The following is a 16,127-nucleotide window of genomic DNA, read 5'->3' on the forward strand; positions in this document are numbered from 1 at the left end:
GATATTTCTTTTCTCGCGTTGGCAACAGTTTTAATTTTTAATTGATTGGCTTCGGCGCGCGAGAGCACGTAGTGAGCATCATATGGCTAATCTATATTATATAAAACGCTAATATGTTTTAATTGATAGGCTTCGGCGCACAAGAGCACATAGTGAGCATCAAATGTCTAATCGGGTGAATTCTCACAGAATTATCAAAAAAATTCTCACAAAATTATCTTCATCGAAGCCGATACTTTACATCAGGCGTTCAGTACTATTTCATATTGTTTTACAACACATGGTTTTAGCCCTCTGGTGGGAAAGACTTTAAAACAAAACTTACAACAGTTACTTTTCTCAACAACTGAAATTTAGAATAGTGTGATTAAGAAAAATATGTGAACTGTTTGCAATTTCAAATTAATATTGAAATGCACAGGTTTAGAATTTTCTACAGTGAATGGTTTTCGGAACTTCAGTATTCACAAAAGTATACAAAAGCTAGACGTTAGGAATGAGCGAGCAAAGTGAGCATCGGATTGCGAAGCAATTCGAATATTGGGTTATCTCTTTCTATCTCATTGCACTCACATATTTTTCAAGAAAAAGTTATTCTCCTTTACAAAATGAACTTTCATAGTTGAAGGGTACTAAAGTTAGCCTAACTATCTGGAAACTGTCATAATGGGATTTAAAGTTGTATTATGAATCCACCTATAATAACCACTAGTATTGGAAATTATTTTTCTTCTGAAATGCTGTTTTTTTGTGAATTTTGATGAATAAATACAGTTATAAATTTTATTTTATTAGAGCTCAAAGTACATTCAATGTACTCTTCTGACATACCATACCACTGAAATACCTTGTTCCATCGATTGGCACACATAGGTGAATCCTATGATAATCACTAGCCTTGGAATTTATTTCTGAAATTCTGTTTTTTGGGAATTTTAATAAATAAATACAGATATAATTTTTTTTATTTGAGGACAAAAGTACTTCAAGTTGTACTTTTCTGGCATACCACTGAAAAACCTGTCATATTTCTTCTATTGTTATGTGTGCCATAGATTAACCTTTTCTGCCCTAGACTGACTTATGTCCTTAATCAATATGAAGATATTGTGACATGACTTTTGAATTCTCAGAAAAATAATGTGTTCAATAATTACTTTGATTTTTTTTAACACAAGTATACTTTGAATGAAATACAACTGATCTGAACTTATAAAGTATAATTATGAAAACACACCGCTACAAGTTTCTGAAAGAAATCTGCTTTTCCTTAAAAAATTTTGGTATGCAATGCAAAAAACAATGATCAGTTGACATATTGAGCAGCTAAAATCTTCCATAGTTTAGTAGAAAGGAATATTTGCAGCCCCTAAAAAGGGAAGTAATGAGCTGTGAAGAAAGAATGAAATTTATGAGAGTGAGTATGAGCAATATATTAATATCATTGTGGAACATAGGTCATTGACAAAATGTAAGTATGAGGAAAAAAATTGAATGAAGGAAATAAAATTAATGTATCGATGGAGGATGCTATAAATGAAGTTCTTTAAACTGACATGAGTTCTTTAAACTTAGACATTTCAGAAGTCATATTTACATAGCTACCAACTCTACTGGTTTAATTAAAATTCTCCTGGGTTTTTTTTACATTTTTGAAAATTTCCTAAGTTTCCTGAAAAAAATCCCTATTGAAATAGAATTTTTGTACAGATTATTGCTTGAATATTTAACTAAGTATTACTAAGACATAATGAAGCGAATCTCATTTATAGAAATCAGTTCACAACTTTTTTTGTTATAAAAATATTGAGTTTGTTTTTATTTTGAACTCTCTTTCTAAATTAATTCATAATCTTTTAGCTATCTTCGGTGAATTAAATGCCTTTTAATATTCAAAATTATGAGTATACGTGATACATAACATTTCAAGTATGTTTAAAGTAGATCATAACTAAAAAATCTGGCAATTTTTGATGACTATAAAAATACCTAAAATTCCTTATGCGTAAAATATTTAGTACATTATGCAACAATTATCATGAAATTTTTATTTTGTAAAATATACTGGATTTTTTTCCTATCCATGTTGACTGTTATGTTTAGATTATGTTTAAGTTTTTTTTTATTGTGTTGATCTTTAGTTTTCTCTGAGTATAATTTATGTTGTTTGGGAAGTATAAATTTTAATTTTAAAAATTTTATTTTTATTTTTTTATTTAAAGCATTGAGGTGAGCTTTGTTAATTATGATTTTATGTTTATCATCCAGCAAATATCTGGCTTTAACACATTAGGTAAAATTCAACTCCCGAAGTTTGGGAGAAATGTGCCAAAAAATAGGTAAACACATACAATCCAACATGGACAGTTGAAATTTCTTTGCTTTGTTTCTAGAATTCTGTCATAATTTTCCCTACCATTTCCTTTAAAATCGAAACAGTAAAAAATGTTCCTTTAATTGTTTTTCAATGAAAAACAAACTCAAGATTTCTTCACTATTGATTAATCATTCAAAGCCTGTCACCACTGAAAAAAGATTGGACACTACTTCAACAGAAGAATCTATTTCACTGCCAGTTGAAAAGGAAGAAGATGGATTTTCTCCAGAAGTAAAGCTATTCTTTGGGACTTGATGTCATTTGTTTGTCTTGCAAATGACTTAATTTGGTGGTTGCATTTTGAATATTGTGCTTTAAGTATAGTTTTTTGCTTTACTGAGTCATTACTCAAGACTAAAGCTCCTTATAAGTTATTAACATTAGCTCCTCCTTAGAGAGTCCCATGTAATCCAAGAGGTGCTCAGGAGAAGCCTGATGAATTTGGCACTTGGTGCCGGTGGCGAAGGTTTTCCTGCCCTCGTTGAAAGTGAGGCACTTGATGTGACCACTAGCAAGCTTTGATAGAACAGTCCGAGTACGTCTGTCACACGGGAGGTCAAGGGACAAACCCGGTCCGGTTTTGATCCCTTGTAGCAATTATGGGTTGGGGGTGTTTTCCACTCCTCCGAGATTTTTGATTTTTCCAGAGAGTATAACTCCAAAAAAGTGCGAGAATGTAATTATAAAATGCTAATTGTATTAATTTTCATATTGTTAGAGAGAAAATGTTTTTTAGCACACTATCAAAAAGTTCAAGTTCTGTTTTTACTATGCTTATTTCAAAATAATTAACAAAAAAGAAACTTTCTTTTTATTTATTTTTTTATAAAAAAATATATTTCGATAAATTTTATTCTTTGCTATACATGCCATGAACTGAATTGGTATTTTTAAAACATATTTTTTTCTTTAAACACAGTTCTATCCTATTTTTTTAATTGTGTATGTTTTTTTCCTTAACAGATTGATGCTATGAAGAAACAGAAAGAGGAACAAGAAATGGAATTAGAGGTTTGTTGTTAAAAATTTAAATTGATTTTGTCAAATATTTAGTCTTTTAATTTGTTAAGATTAATTAAATGATATTATTTCAGTATATTGTTTGAACAATAAAATTTATGCTTATTTAGGTACAAGAAAAGGAACTCAATGAAAAGCGGGTGGAATTGAATGAGTTAAGGAAGGAAGAGTCCCAGATGGAAAGCAAACTCAGTTCAGGCAAAACTCAACTTGATGCATTGACTTCTTCTTTACAAAGTAGCACTCTTCAGATAAGTCAAGTAAATAATTTAGTATTACTTAATATTATTTATTAAATTATAGCTTATTTTTAAAAGTACTTGTAATTATAAAAGACAAATAATCCACTTTAATGCAATAACAATAGTAAATTAAAAATAATACATGAAAACACAAAAGTATCATTCTCTCTTAATCTAACACATATATTTTCTCCTTTTCATTTTGCTTATTTGGCTCGAAGAATGAGTTTGAAGCACTGAAATTTATCCACTGTAAAAAAGCAATAAATCTTTTTTACTTGTCTCTACTTATTTGTTATTTATTCATTTATTTTTTTAAAATAAATTTAAAGCTCATTTTATAATTTGCTTTTTATGGAGAGAGAAAAAGATATAAACACAGCCTTTTTTATCCTTTTTCTTTTTAATTTTTTTCAAAATAAATTTCAAGCTTATGTAAGCAATTTAATTTTTGCATATTTGCTAAAGTGATAGTTCACAAAAATTGTACTTTTCATATTCCTACGTTATGCTTTTCAATCATATCCTCTGCTGCATTATTATGTTTTTGAAAATTGAGCTTTGAGCTACTTGTTGAAAAAATTTGACAGCTTAAAATATTTCCAACTTAATTCATCTTTGTAAATTTTTTGTTGAAAACAATTAAAGTTGCCTTGTTTGTGTATTTTTGTCCAGATTAAAATTAAAATTGATCAAATACAAGCCAAATACAATGCAGCACGGGTTAATGAGTAAAGCTATCAAGGATATGGATAAGGAATTTAATTTTCAGGGATGAGATTCTTCCGCGGATTCGCGGATTTCCGCTTTTTTTTTCAGATTTTTCCATTTTTCCCGCTAATTTCCGCTGAAATTGTTTTTTGCACAAGTTAAAATATTTTATGAGGAATTTAATTTTCCGCGGAGCGAAATTATTGAAGTCCTTATTCCTCCCTCTGAAGTTTCTCTAAAAATCATTTCCTTGGGATAAAACTGGTTGACCTTTATACAGGGATGAGATTTTTTTTTGTCTCTCGAATTTCAGCCTTTTTAACATAAACTCCGATTCTCTAAAAGTTTCGTTTTTTTTATAAATATCCCGCATTTTTTTTTTTTAAATTCAGAAGTATAAATGAAGTAAAATAATTATATTTATTTATGATTTTCAAAGATAAACAGAAAATTAAATCTACGCCCTATCTGCTAACCCTTCCGCATTTTTACTTATATTGGCTATTTTCTCCGATTTCACGCACAGAAAATAAGATTTTCCGTATTTTTTATCCGTCTGCTGGATATCTCGTATTTTCGTAATTCTGACGTCGCTGCTTCTTGTATTCTGGCGTCAAAAGAAAAAAGAGAGGGAACCGAAATAGAGGTGTATTTGCTGTGAAAATATTTTTTTGCTCATTCAATTAATCTTGCAAATTTTTATTTATTATGTCTAAACAAAAACAATACAAACAAGCCTTTTAGAAATCCCAAGTCCAGACTCTGCAAATATCTCGATTTCTATTCACACGATTTTAATATCAATCATCGATTTTCGTATTTACCTGATTTAAAAGTTGCGCATTGCGATTCTTATTTACGCTATTTAAATATCGTACATTATGATTCTTATTTACGAGATTTAAAAATCCAATATCGTGTTTTGTATTTATGCATTTTTAAAATCGCGATTTTATTATCAAACATCGATTTTCGTATTTACCTGATTTAAAAGTTGAACGTTGCGATTCTTATTCAGGCGATTTAAATATTGTACATTGCGATTCTTACTTACGAGATTTAAAAAATCAATAGCGCGATTTGTATTTACGAGCTCTTAAAACCCTACGTAGCAATTCATATTCACGCGAGCTTAAAATCCAATGTCGTGATTCGTTTTTGCGGATGTAATATCGCACGATTTAAAAATTATGCATCGTGATCTAAAAATTTAAAAAATCATGATTTGTATTTTCGCATTTTTTAAATTCGACGTAGAGTTATATATTTACGTGATTTAAAAGCCTCATATCGGGATTTATAATCACATGGTTTACAAGTTAAAAAATCGCACTTTTTTGTCAAATTTTTGTTTAAATAAATATATATAAATTTTTTTTTCCTTCTTTTTTTTCTTTTTTTTTTTTTTGTTTTTTGGATTTCCTCTTTTTTACTTTCTGACTACTCTCATCCCTGAATTTTTGTCTGTCTGTTGAAATGATAATAATTCTCTAAAATTGTACTTATCATGCTCCTTGTCTACACTTTTCTATTATATCCTTGGATGCATTAGTAAGTTTTTGAAAATCAACTACTTAAGGATAAACTTGATAGCTTATAATACTTCTTTTACTTAATTTGACTGTAGATTTTTTTGTTGATGACAATTACTTAACTTTCCTTGTTTATTTTATTTTCTTCTAGATTAAAATTAAAATTGACCAAATACAAGAGCAACATAGGTTAATGAGTGAAGCTATCAAGGATATGGATAATGCGGTTTCTTTTGGTGATTTCCGAAATGTATCAGACTTTTAATGGCTTTTCTACACCTAATGATGACACAACCTATATTTCACCAAATGTAAGTATGCCTTTAGTTTTTATTAGATTGTTTATCACTTNACATATATTGTGTTTATCTTTTATTCACATTATAAAGGTCCATGAAAGTTTTTATTATTGTAATTTGTTTACGTATATAAAAGAAATTCTAATCTCAGCTATATTCTAATTTCATATATTAAATACAATGATTGCATTTCTGTTCTAGTTTTACACTACATAATTTTTAAAAATAATTATCAAATATCTGAGTGTTAGATGCAATCCCCCCCCCCTTTTTTTTTTTTACAAGATAGCTNCCCCTTTTTTTTTTTTTACAAGATAGCTAATTTCTGGTATGTTGGGAGTACATGTCATTTACGAAGAAAAAAAAAAGAAACCTAGAATAAGTGTAATATTTAAAAAACATAAAAAATATCAAGTCTCCAAAATTTTCCATTCAAACCATTACAGGGTGGGGCACTGCTAATTTATTGATTCCAATACATATGATGTCCTTGAATCTTAAAATTTGTAGCTTTATGGTATATTTAAAATTTTTTCATTATGTTTCATTTTTTGAAACACTCTTGAAAAAAATATTTTGATTTTTTTATATTCTTCATGTTTTTTTCTGGTCGTAAGTATTGTTTTTTTAAAAGAAAACCTTAATATGTAAAAAAAAAGAAATTATTATGAAAATTAATTGTACACATTAAAATAGTTTTTGATAGGAGTAAATCCATACAGAGTTATCCATATCTATCACATCGGTTATAATGCATCAATAGTTCTCGATCAATTATTGTCCATCTTCATTACTGGTGTATAAGTAGACCCCCTGATTTTTGTAAAATTTTAGGGGTTCAAAAATTTTATATATACATTTTGATATATGGTATTTTAATTATTCTACTTGTGTGTTTCTTTAATAGACAAGAGCGTCTATTTTATTAATAAGTACTGGTCTCACGACTTATACCTAGTCATATTTAGTTAGTTTTGATGGTTGTTACATTTGTGTTTGGTGCAGTAAGACCAATTCTAATTCTTCTGCCATTAAGCTATACATATATTGTAATCCATAAAAAAAATAGTTGGTATTATCGCTTATGGGCTTTTATTTTGTTTTAAAAAAATTTTTACTTCCTCCTTTACTGAATGCATTGTATCATATTTCATCATATCATATCGTATTGTATCATATTTGTATCAATGCTCTGTGTTACTTTCATAAGTAACATGAAAATTTTCTTGCGGAGCATGACTGAAAATATACACTAAGTGCAAGTGCAGAAAAAAATTACATACATTTTAACTTTCAAAATTCTTTTATGAGTCTGGGCTTTTGAGCTTAATTCGATGTTCAATCTTTTTTTCATATTCAAAAGATAGTTTTCAAGTGTTTACTGTAATCAACTAGAAGAAAATAGTAAATGAATTATGAAGTATTCGATATAATCACTTTACTATTCAACAAATGTGCAAAAAGTGCCTGACTGTATCAGAGATGTATAAAAAATGTGTTTTGTTACAAAAAGTTAGTTTTTAGTTCATACATCATTTAATCCCACTTCTAGAAGAAAATTGTTTATATTTCCAGAAAATATTGTTTACACAATGATAATTATTAAATTTTATTATTATTGTTTTTGTTATTGAATTGGCAGATGCTAAATTAGTTAGATTATACAAGTCTAAATGTATTTTTTTTTTTAAAGAAAAATTCTTCATAAAATGCATTGCATCGAATTTGTACTTTCCAAATTATCAAATTTATACAACTTTGTGGTAACTTAATTTGTTAGAAATTTGGATACTAAATTTTTTTATAGGTTTAGTTTCTTCATACTACAAATATTAAAATCTGTATGGTTTGTCTAAAAGTATTTGCAATTATTTTTATGTTAGTACTTTGATTCTATATTAGACTGTATCAAAACTGCATTTGTTATTTAGTTGCAAAATAATTTTTAAGAATGCATGAAATATTTTTAAGGTCCCAAAATCCTTTGATGAAGTTGAACCAGCTGTAATTACACCTGTCAATGATTTTCAGGTAATCATATTTTATAATCTATTTCTTTGAAGAGAAATTTTTAAAACTTTCTTATTATTCACAAAATATGCACCTACAGTTAGGTTAGTGCTCTAAACATGTGGCTCCATGCTCTATGAGGCATTAAGAGAATTTTGTCAATTCAGGCATACTTATAGAATTAATTATTACGCAACATGTAAATATGTGGAAATCAAATTGGAAAATTATTTTGAAATAATAATAATAGTTTTTGATATCTCTGTAAACATTCGGTTATGTTTGTTTGGATTGTGTGCATTTTTATAGTTCATCAACTGTTGGAGTATTTTTTGTATTTAAATGTGTTTTTGGATTTAAGTAGTAAACCATGTTTTAACTCTCTGGTTCCCGCAATCTGAAATGCAATACCTCCCTCAGATTGCAGAAACCCAAGATTCCCCCCCTACCTCCCTCATATTTGCCCAAACATTTGTTCCTAAACTTTCTTCCCCTCTTTCTCTGCACGTTATGATAGTCAACTCACCTTACCAATGGTAAGTGCTAAGGAGTTGAAACAGGAGACTTTTTAGGGACGAATGAAGGTTGTATTGAAAAAATCATTGCTTTCTGGTTTCTTTAATTTTAATACATTTTGTTGTTGAGAAATAAAATCAAAATATTTATTAAAAATGTACCTCGAAATTTTTTAAATAAGGAGTTTTTTTTTTTTTTGCACTTCATTATTATAAAATGTAATTTTTTTTAAAATAAAGAACTGATTTTGTTCAAATTTCAAGTTACTTCATNTTATTATAAAATGTAATTTTTTTTTAAATAAAGAACTGATTTTGTTCAAATTTTAAGTTACTTCATTGATTATTTGCATAATGTGCACACCTGCCAAGTGTCCTGTTTTTTAATGAAGAATCCTGTATTTTACTACTATCTCCTGGTTTACCTGTATATTCTCAAATTTCTCTGTATTTGTTGAAGAAATTTAGAAAAAAAGAAAAAAAAGATGCCAATAAAATAATTGATGATGGCAAAAATACTTCTCTTATTCCTCAACAGATGGTGCTATTACCAGACAGTATGTTGAGTGTTTATGTTTTAAGTAATTATAGATAATGCTTTTAAAAATCTTATTTAGAGATTAAGAATTATACACATATATTTTACTTCACAAACTGTAAGTGCTTATAATATTTCCTATTTTAATTTCTCTTTTTGACTTACTTGATTATACGTGGTGTATCAAAACTTTACTTGTAGCCTAAAATATATCGCTAGTAAGATCTCCGTTATTATATTCTTGTTGGCAGGTATGAATGTGACATAATTATTTAATCCTAATCAATATAATTTTCAAGATCTAAAATTTACATTTTNTACAACTATCTCCTGGTTTACCTGTATATTCTCAAATTTCTCTGTATTTGTTGAAGGAATTTAAAAAAAGAAAAGAAAAAAAAGATGCCAATAAAATAATTGATGATGACAGTATGTTGAGTGTTTATATTTTAAGTAATTATAGATAATGCTTTTAAAAATCTTATTTAGAGATTAAGAATTATATACATATATTTTACTTCTCTAACTGTAAGTGCTTATAATATTTCCTATTTTTATAATATTTCCTATTTTTAATTTCTCTTTTTGACTTACTTGATTATGCGTGATGTATCAAAACTTTACTTGTTGCCTAAAATATATCGCTAGGAAGATCTTCGTTATTATATTCTTGTTGGCAGGTATGAATGTGACATAATTATTTAATCCTAATCAATATAATTTTCAAGATCTAAAATTTACATTTTTTTTTTCAAATTTTGTTCTTCAAAATGTGGAAGCGCATTACATAAATCAAATTTATACAGGCAAAAACTAAATTTATTTTAATTATCTTAGTAAATAAATTTTTTAAAGAATATATATTTATATTAAGTATTAGTTACACTCAATTTTACTGATTGAAAAGCTAAAGGTTAAAAGTATTATTTTTTATGAGTTAATAGTATAAAAGAGATTCATGTCATATGAAATCTATTCAATCGTCATATATTTTCAAAAAATAGAAAGGAATTACATATGTATTAATGATTAAATTAACTTTTATATTATTAATGATAAACTGAATATTTTGATGATTGATAAAATTGATAGTTTTTTTCTAAATTCTAATTAATTTTGCGATTGTAAAATTATTAATTTTTTTGAAAAATCAATTAGTTTTAAAATATAAGTTAGATGATTATGTATATTTGTGATTGATCAGCAATAATTATAATATGAGAGTACAGGTTGCATACATATAGTTGTGAAATACTTGTCGAAAATTGATTGATTATCACTTACCTTGAGGTATTGACACATTTTATTAATAAATAGTTCAAAAATATTTTTCCCTATGTGCAAGTCAGGTATTTATTAAAGGATGTGTCAGATGATCTTTAGAATATTCTTTAGAATACATATTTATTAATGAAATTCAAAATTAATAAATTAAGATTAATTTTGAATTTTAAATATAAAGATATATTTATGCTGAAACTTCTCAGAAATTCTTGTAAATAGGAATCGATTAAAAAAAAACAAACATTTTATTTCCTTTTAAAGTGAAACAAGATTTTAGTATTTTAGTGATTGACAATAAGTTGTAAAAAAAAAAAAAATTCTTTCACCAGGTTTAAAAATTTCTTTCTTTTTTCTTTATATGAATAATAAGTTGCGATTTTATGGATTCTATTTTCCTTATGGACTTATTATGTGGCACCTGAAGAAATTCTGAATCTAATACTGATTGCATAAAGTGTTTTTCAATTTTGTTCTTTTTTCTCAAACATTTAAAATATTTAACAGTACCTTCATACTTTTATAATTATAGATTATTTTCTCTCATAATTAATATAGCATGCTTTATGAATCATGAAAAAAATAAAAACAACAGTAGAAAAAAGCACCTTAATTAGCTGTTATATAAATTCAGATTCAATTTGATTTAGGTGGTTGAACCTAAATTTAATGAAATTAATTTATTTGTAGTTGTTAACAATTATTCAAATCAAATTATATATTTTTCAAAATTAATTAATATGCAATGTTTAATTTGAAGTTTTACTTAATATATTTTTAATTTTTAATTCAATTATGTAATATATAGTAGTATTGTTATAATGTATCAACAAACAATAGTCTCTCAGGGACTTAATACTTTGGTAAATTAAGAAAATATTCATAAAAATAATAAAATGTTTCAATTTGATACAAAATAACTAATTGAAAAATTATTATTTGCATATTATTACGCCTGAGTACCCCTCTATTTTTCCTCTGAGTGGTGAAACCCTGAACAAATTTATAGCACATTTTAATCATAATTCCCCACATTTTTATATATATAAAAAAAAAAACTGGGTTGAAAGCTCCTATTCCTGTTATACTCTTATTTTTTTTGAATTATAGATATTTTATCGATATTTATTTTGTTTAAATGTTATATTGGAATCTTTCCAGGAGGATCCATTCAAAAGTAGTGATCCCTTCGAAGGTAAAACAAATGGATTTGCTAGTGATCCATTTTCTGGTGAAGATCCATTCAAATCTGGTAAGATGATGTCAATATTTAGATGAGTTTCCTAATTTCTTTATGTTTTTTCATGGAATTAGTTAACTAAAAGTACTATTAAAAAGAATTTGTTTCATTTATAAATTTATTATTAATATATATATATATATAGACCATTCCATAGTCAATCTTCTATTTTTTTTCTGTTCTCTTTTAAATTGAAATTTCATACTATAATGGAAAACATATTTTATCCAATCCTCAGAGTAAATATGTGCATATCTAAAAACGCATGTCAATGTTTAATTGGCATATTTGTAAATTTTAAAAAAGTATATGATTTTTTTCCCCACCTTAAAATAACTTAACAATAGAAATGAACCTGCAATATGTGAATAGGCTGTTCATAGCTATTGATATATGACAATTCTACTGCTGACGTTTTTATTATGGCTTGGAGAGAACACAATAATTTTAATATATATATTTTTAAAGGCTTTTATTATGTCTTATTATTTTATATTAAACTTTTATTTTGTCTTTATAATGTTTTGGAGAATTTTATTTTATCTTATTATTAAATTTTTAACGATCCTTTGAATAAGTTCCTGTATTTCTCTTAAAATTGTTAGTATCTAAACCTCTCGATGATAATGTACATTTTTATTTGATTCGTTTTTTTAGAGTTATAAAGTTTTAGTTATAAATTATTTATTTCTTTAAGTTGAAAATGTTGCTCTTTACTTTTAACTCTAATGATTTTGTTAATTTCTTTAAATGACATTTTGTACTGTAAATAATTTTTGCTTAATTAAGGTTTTAATTATTATTTTGTGAAGTTTGCTTGTTATTTAATTTAATGAAACTGAATTTTTGTATGTTTCATCTTTATAGTTTGTTTCACTTAATAATTTTTTAATGATAATAAATTTTTGATTGATAATTAATGCTATTCAGGAATATTTAGTGTCTAGAATTATCTCTTATTTTATAGATCCTTTTGTTGATACTAATGTTGCAGCAGCAGCTAGTGATCCTTTCAGTGGAGACCCTTTCGAAAGTGCTTTTAATGTAACTGCATCACAATCAAATAAAGTGAGAATTTTGATTTGAATATTTTAGGATATTCTAACTGCCACTGATTTTCTGTAATTTCTGCGGGTTTTAGCTTCTGTTTCTGATTGCTGAAGCTTTTACAAATATAATATTGATTAGTAAATTATTAATCATTTGAATAAAATTAATATTTTTAAATGTTTTTTTTTATCCTTATCGTTTTTTAAAAACATGGCAACTTATAGAAAGTGAATTAAATGTTTTATTTTGATAATATTGCATATATTAGAAACTTTTAATACAATTGATCAAATATACAGTTCAATCGGAATTTACAAATTATTAAATACTATGAATAATGTTTCTTATGAAGGTAAAGTATGAAAAAACAGCTATTTGACTCTGCAAATGCATTGCTTTCGATAGTATTCTTGAATATCTTTTTTTTATTCAATTTTTTTATTTTATAGTCAAAACTTTATAAAAATTGAATTAAATCAAAATTTATAGTTTAAGGCTTATGAATTCCTTTTTCATTTTTGTAAATTGGTTAAAAAATACATTTCTAATTAGTTTTAATTTAGTTTACTGTATTATACATTTTTAAACATAACGATTCGTTTAAAAGAATTTTTTCAATACATATACATTCATTTTCACATATTTCTTTTGCTTAAAGCTTAAGATTCTTATAATATTAGAGCAAAAAGTTCCATTATACACTGGCTTTAAAAATTAAGAATAAATTTTAAACGTAATAGATTATATCCAGAACTAATGTATAGATTTTAGTGAAATTTACTATCAACATAATTAATGTAATACAAATTTAATGACCTTTTAACAAATATGTCTTTGCATGATCATGTGTATCACTCATCTAAGTTCAAAGTATGAAGCTGAGGATAAAAGAATAGGTTAATTTGGTCCTGTTTATGGAATAAGTATGGAATTTGTTTGCTCCAAAACATCTATCTAGAATTAGATATGAGAAAATTAACCTTTCATGCAATAGTTTTTTGAGTGAAGGACCAAGGGAATTGGACAGAGCCACAGTTATTGAAAGAAAAGTGTAAACGTTTTGAAGCAATAAAATTTTTTTTAAAGGAATGTGTCAATACCTCCAGCGGATTAATGTCCGAATTAGGCAGTTTTAGAGTTCTTGGGGCAGTTGGTCATGATCATCTAGCAGTATTGATTTCATTCCTTTGAAGGTTTTTTGGAAAGATATCGCACTCTTAAATTGCTCTCTAGAGTGTCCCTAGCATGCTTTGTCGAGATCAGATCCGGAGACCTGATTATCAAATCTACTTGACCAAAGTCTGCACTTTTTCAGAAAATTGCCTACCAGGACGAACTCTGTGTTGTCATGTATGACCTTAAAATGAAAATAGGGATAACCTCACCTTTGAAAAGGCAAACAAAGAGTATCAAGGGCTCTTTTCTATACCTTGTGCTAGTCAAAGTTCTAGTTTATAAAAGATATAGGGGGTCTACAACTATTCAACATGGTGCTTACTTGGACCACCAACACTAAACTTCCATAATAGTAAATTTCTTAATCATTACACTGGTAGCATTAGATAATAGATAGTGGTGACTCTGTTCAAAAGTTAAACTCTTTCATATGAAGAAAACCAGTGGTTTGCCAAAACTTCTCAAGTATCTGAGAAAACAACCATTATGTTTACCCTGTGTTTGCCTTTTAATGGATACAGTTGACCCAAATTTGATTTAGATCCAGATTTGATTTTGAACAGTCAGATAGACTATGATTTTCAAAGAAGTGAAAATATAGACTTAATAGATTATTCAGCAAAAACTTAAGATCTCGACTCTATGAAATATGTCTGAAATGCTCTGGAAAGAGCAATTAAAACTTGCAGATACCCTCAGACAACCATCTAGATCCTGAAAATAGTGTTGAATAATTTAGATCAATTTCTGCTTAACTGCTTTATTTCCACCGTTTTTGTTTGAGAATGTATTGTATGTTTGTGAGAAGGGGGCCATAGTTTAGAACCATTTTTCTCTTGCTCGATTCAGTAGCTCCTGTTTCATACCTTCCAAGTCCGATGATTGTTACACATGATCAGGAGAGTGTGTATGTTATCATAACTGGTGAATGTTCATTATATATGTATTGTATCAACTTATGTGCATTCAAATTTCATAAAGCATTATTATTTTCTTTAAAGAGCGATCCATTCTCTGGAAGTGATCCATTTGGGGGATTTGATGCTGCTTCTACCCCTACAAACCCTGGTAAGTAGTTGCATCAAAATTTATTGCATTTATCTAATAGTGCATCACAGATCTGAATCTACTTATTTCTTTTTTGCATTTTGTATTTTTGAAAACTCTAGCTTTCCAAGCTCTAACTCTAGGCAAAATTGTGTAAGCTTTTCCCTGCTACTAACTTGTTACCCATAAAATAATATTGAGATAAGTTAGTTTTTGTTGCATTGGCCGGAATAGCCTGGTTGGTAGGTTGTTGGGCTCATGTTCGTGAGTTTGAATCCTTCCGGCCAATGAATCCCCATGTATTAAATTGTGACTAGGGCACTTTAAATTAGTTAGGGTCACAAAATCTTCCAAGTTCCTATAACAAATCAATACCCCTGGGAGTACTGAATTGGACATTGATCTTTCTCTGATTCAGGTCAAAATTATGATCCATGGAGTGTGAATGGGTCCTCCCTGTAAAACGGGCTGTGATGTGTGTATGGCTGAAGTCATACTCTTGGCCATAGATAACGCCACTGAAAAAACAAGAAATTCACTCTCTGCCTTAAAATAGCTTGGGTTCTCGTGGCAGGATTGCCGGTATTGGCAAGTGACATTTGTTGTAACAATGCAACCTGTTTAACCCTTAGCCGTTTTGCAAAGTTATGCAAATATTTCCCTGCCAAGTGCAGTATCTCCATTGTGGTAAAATAGGTTTTCTGTACAGGAAAGCAAGCAGATTGGGACCAAAATTGATATTAGCTAAAGGTTTTAAGCTTAGAAAGAGCCAGAGCCATTACTTAGATGGTTAAAATTATTTTATTCTAATAATTTTAATAAATGTATTAATACTTATTTTTTGTTTTTAGAAAAAGATCCTTTTGATCCGTTTGGTTTATCTCAAGCAAATTCTAATCAAGCTCCTTCTATGGTATGTATGTCTTTTTGGTTTTAATTTGTTTATGGCAGATTTTCAATTGTTCAATGATTTACTTTCACTGGGTCACTGAATTTTCTGAAAATTTTGTTAATAGATAAGAGATAAATGTTCAGCTTATTAATGGGTAAAACTTTGGTGCATTTTTTGTTGAAAGAGTTGGCTACGCA

At 27.7% G+C, this 16,127-nt stretch overlaps 1 protein-coding gene across 1 annotated transcript in view; it reads left to right on the top strand.

The window, feature by feature from the left end:
* LOC107446574 (epidermal growth factor receptor substrate 15-like 1) overlaps positions 1 to 16,127 on the top strand; it is a 37,400-nt gene that overhangs the window by 19,256 nt on the left and 2,017 nt on the right. Inside the window, 9 exon segments of the mRNA XM_071181293.1 lie at positions 3,341 to 3,388; positions 3,508 to 3,657; positions 6,034 to 6,143; positions 6,145 to 6,208; positions 8,153 to 8,212; positions 11,687 to 11,777; positions 12,733 to 12,833; positions 14,993 to 15,059; positions 15,890 to 15,951. Of these exon segments, the coding sequence (XP_071037394.1) occupies positions 3,341 to 3,388; positions 3,508 to 3,657; positions 6,034 to 6,143; positions 6,145 to 6,208; positions 8,153 to 8,212; positions 11,687 to 11,777; positions 12,733 to 12,833; positions 14,993 to 15,059; positions 15,890 to 15,951 (753 nt within the window).

Source organism: Parasteatoda tepidariorum, chromosome 5 (assembly GCF_043381705.1).
Source record: "Parasteatoda tepidariorum isolate YZ-2023 chromosome 5, CAS_Ptep_4.0, whole genome shotgun sequence".
Taxonomy (NCBI): Eukaryota; Metazoa; Arthropoda; class Arachnida; order Araneae; family Theridiidae; genus Parasteatoda; species Parasteatoda tepidariorum.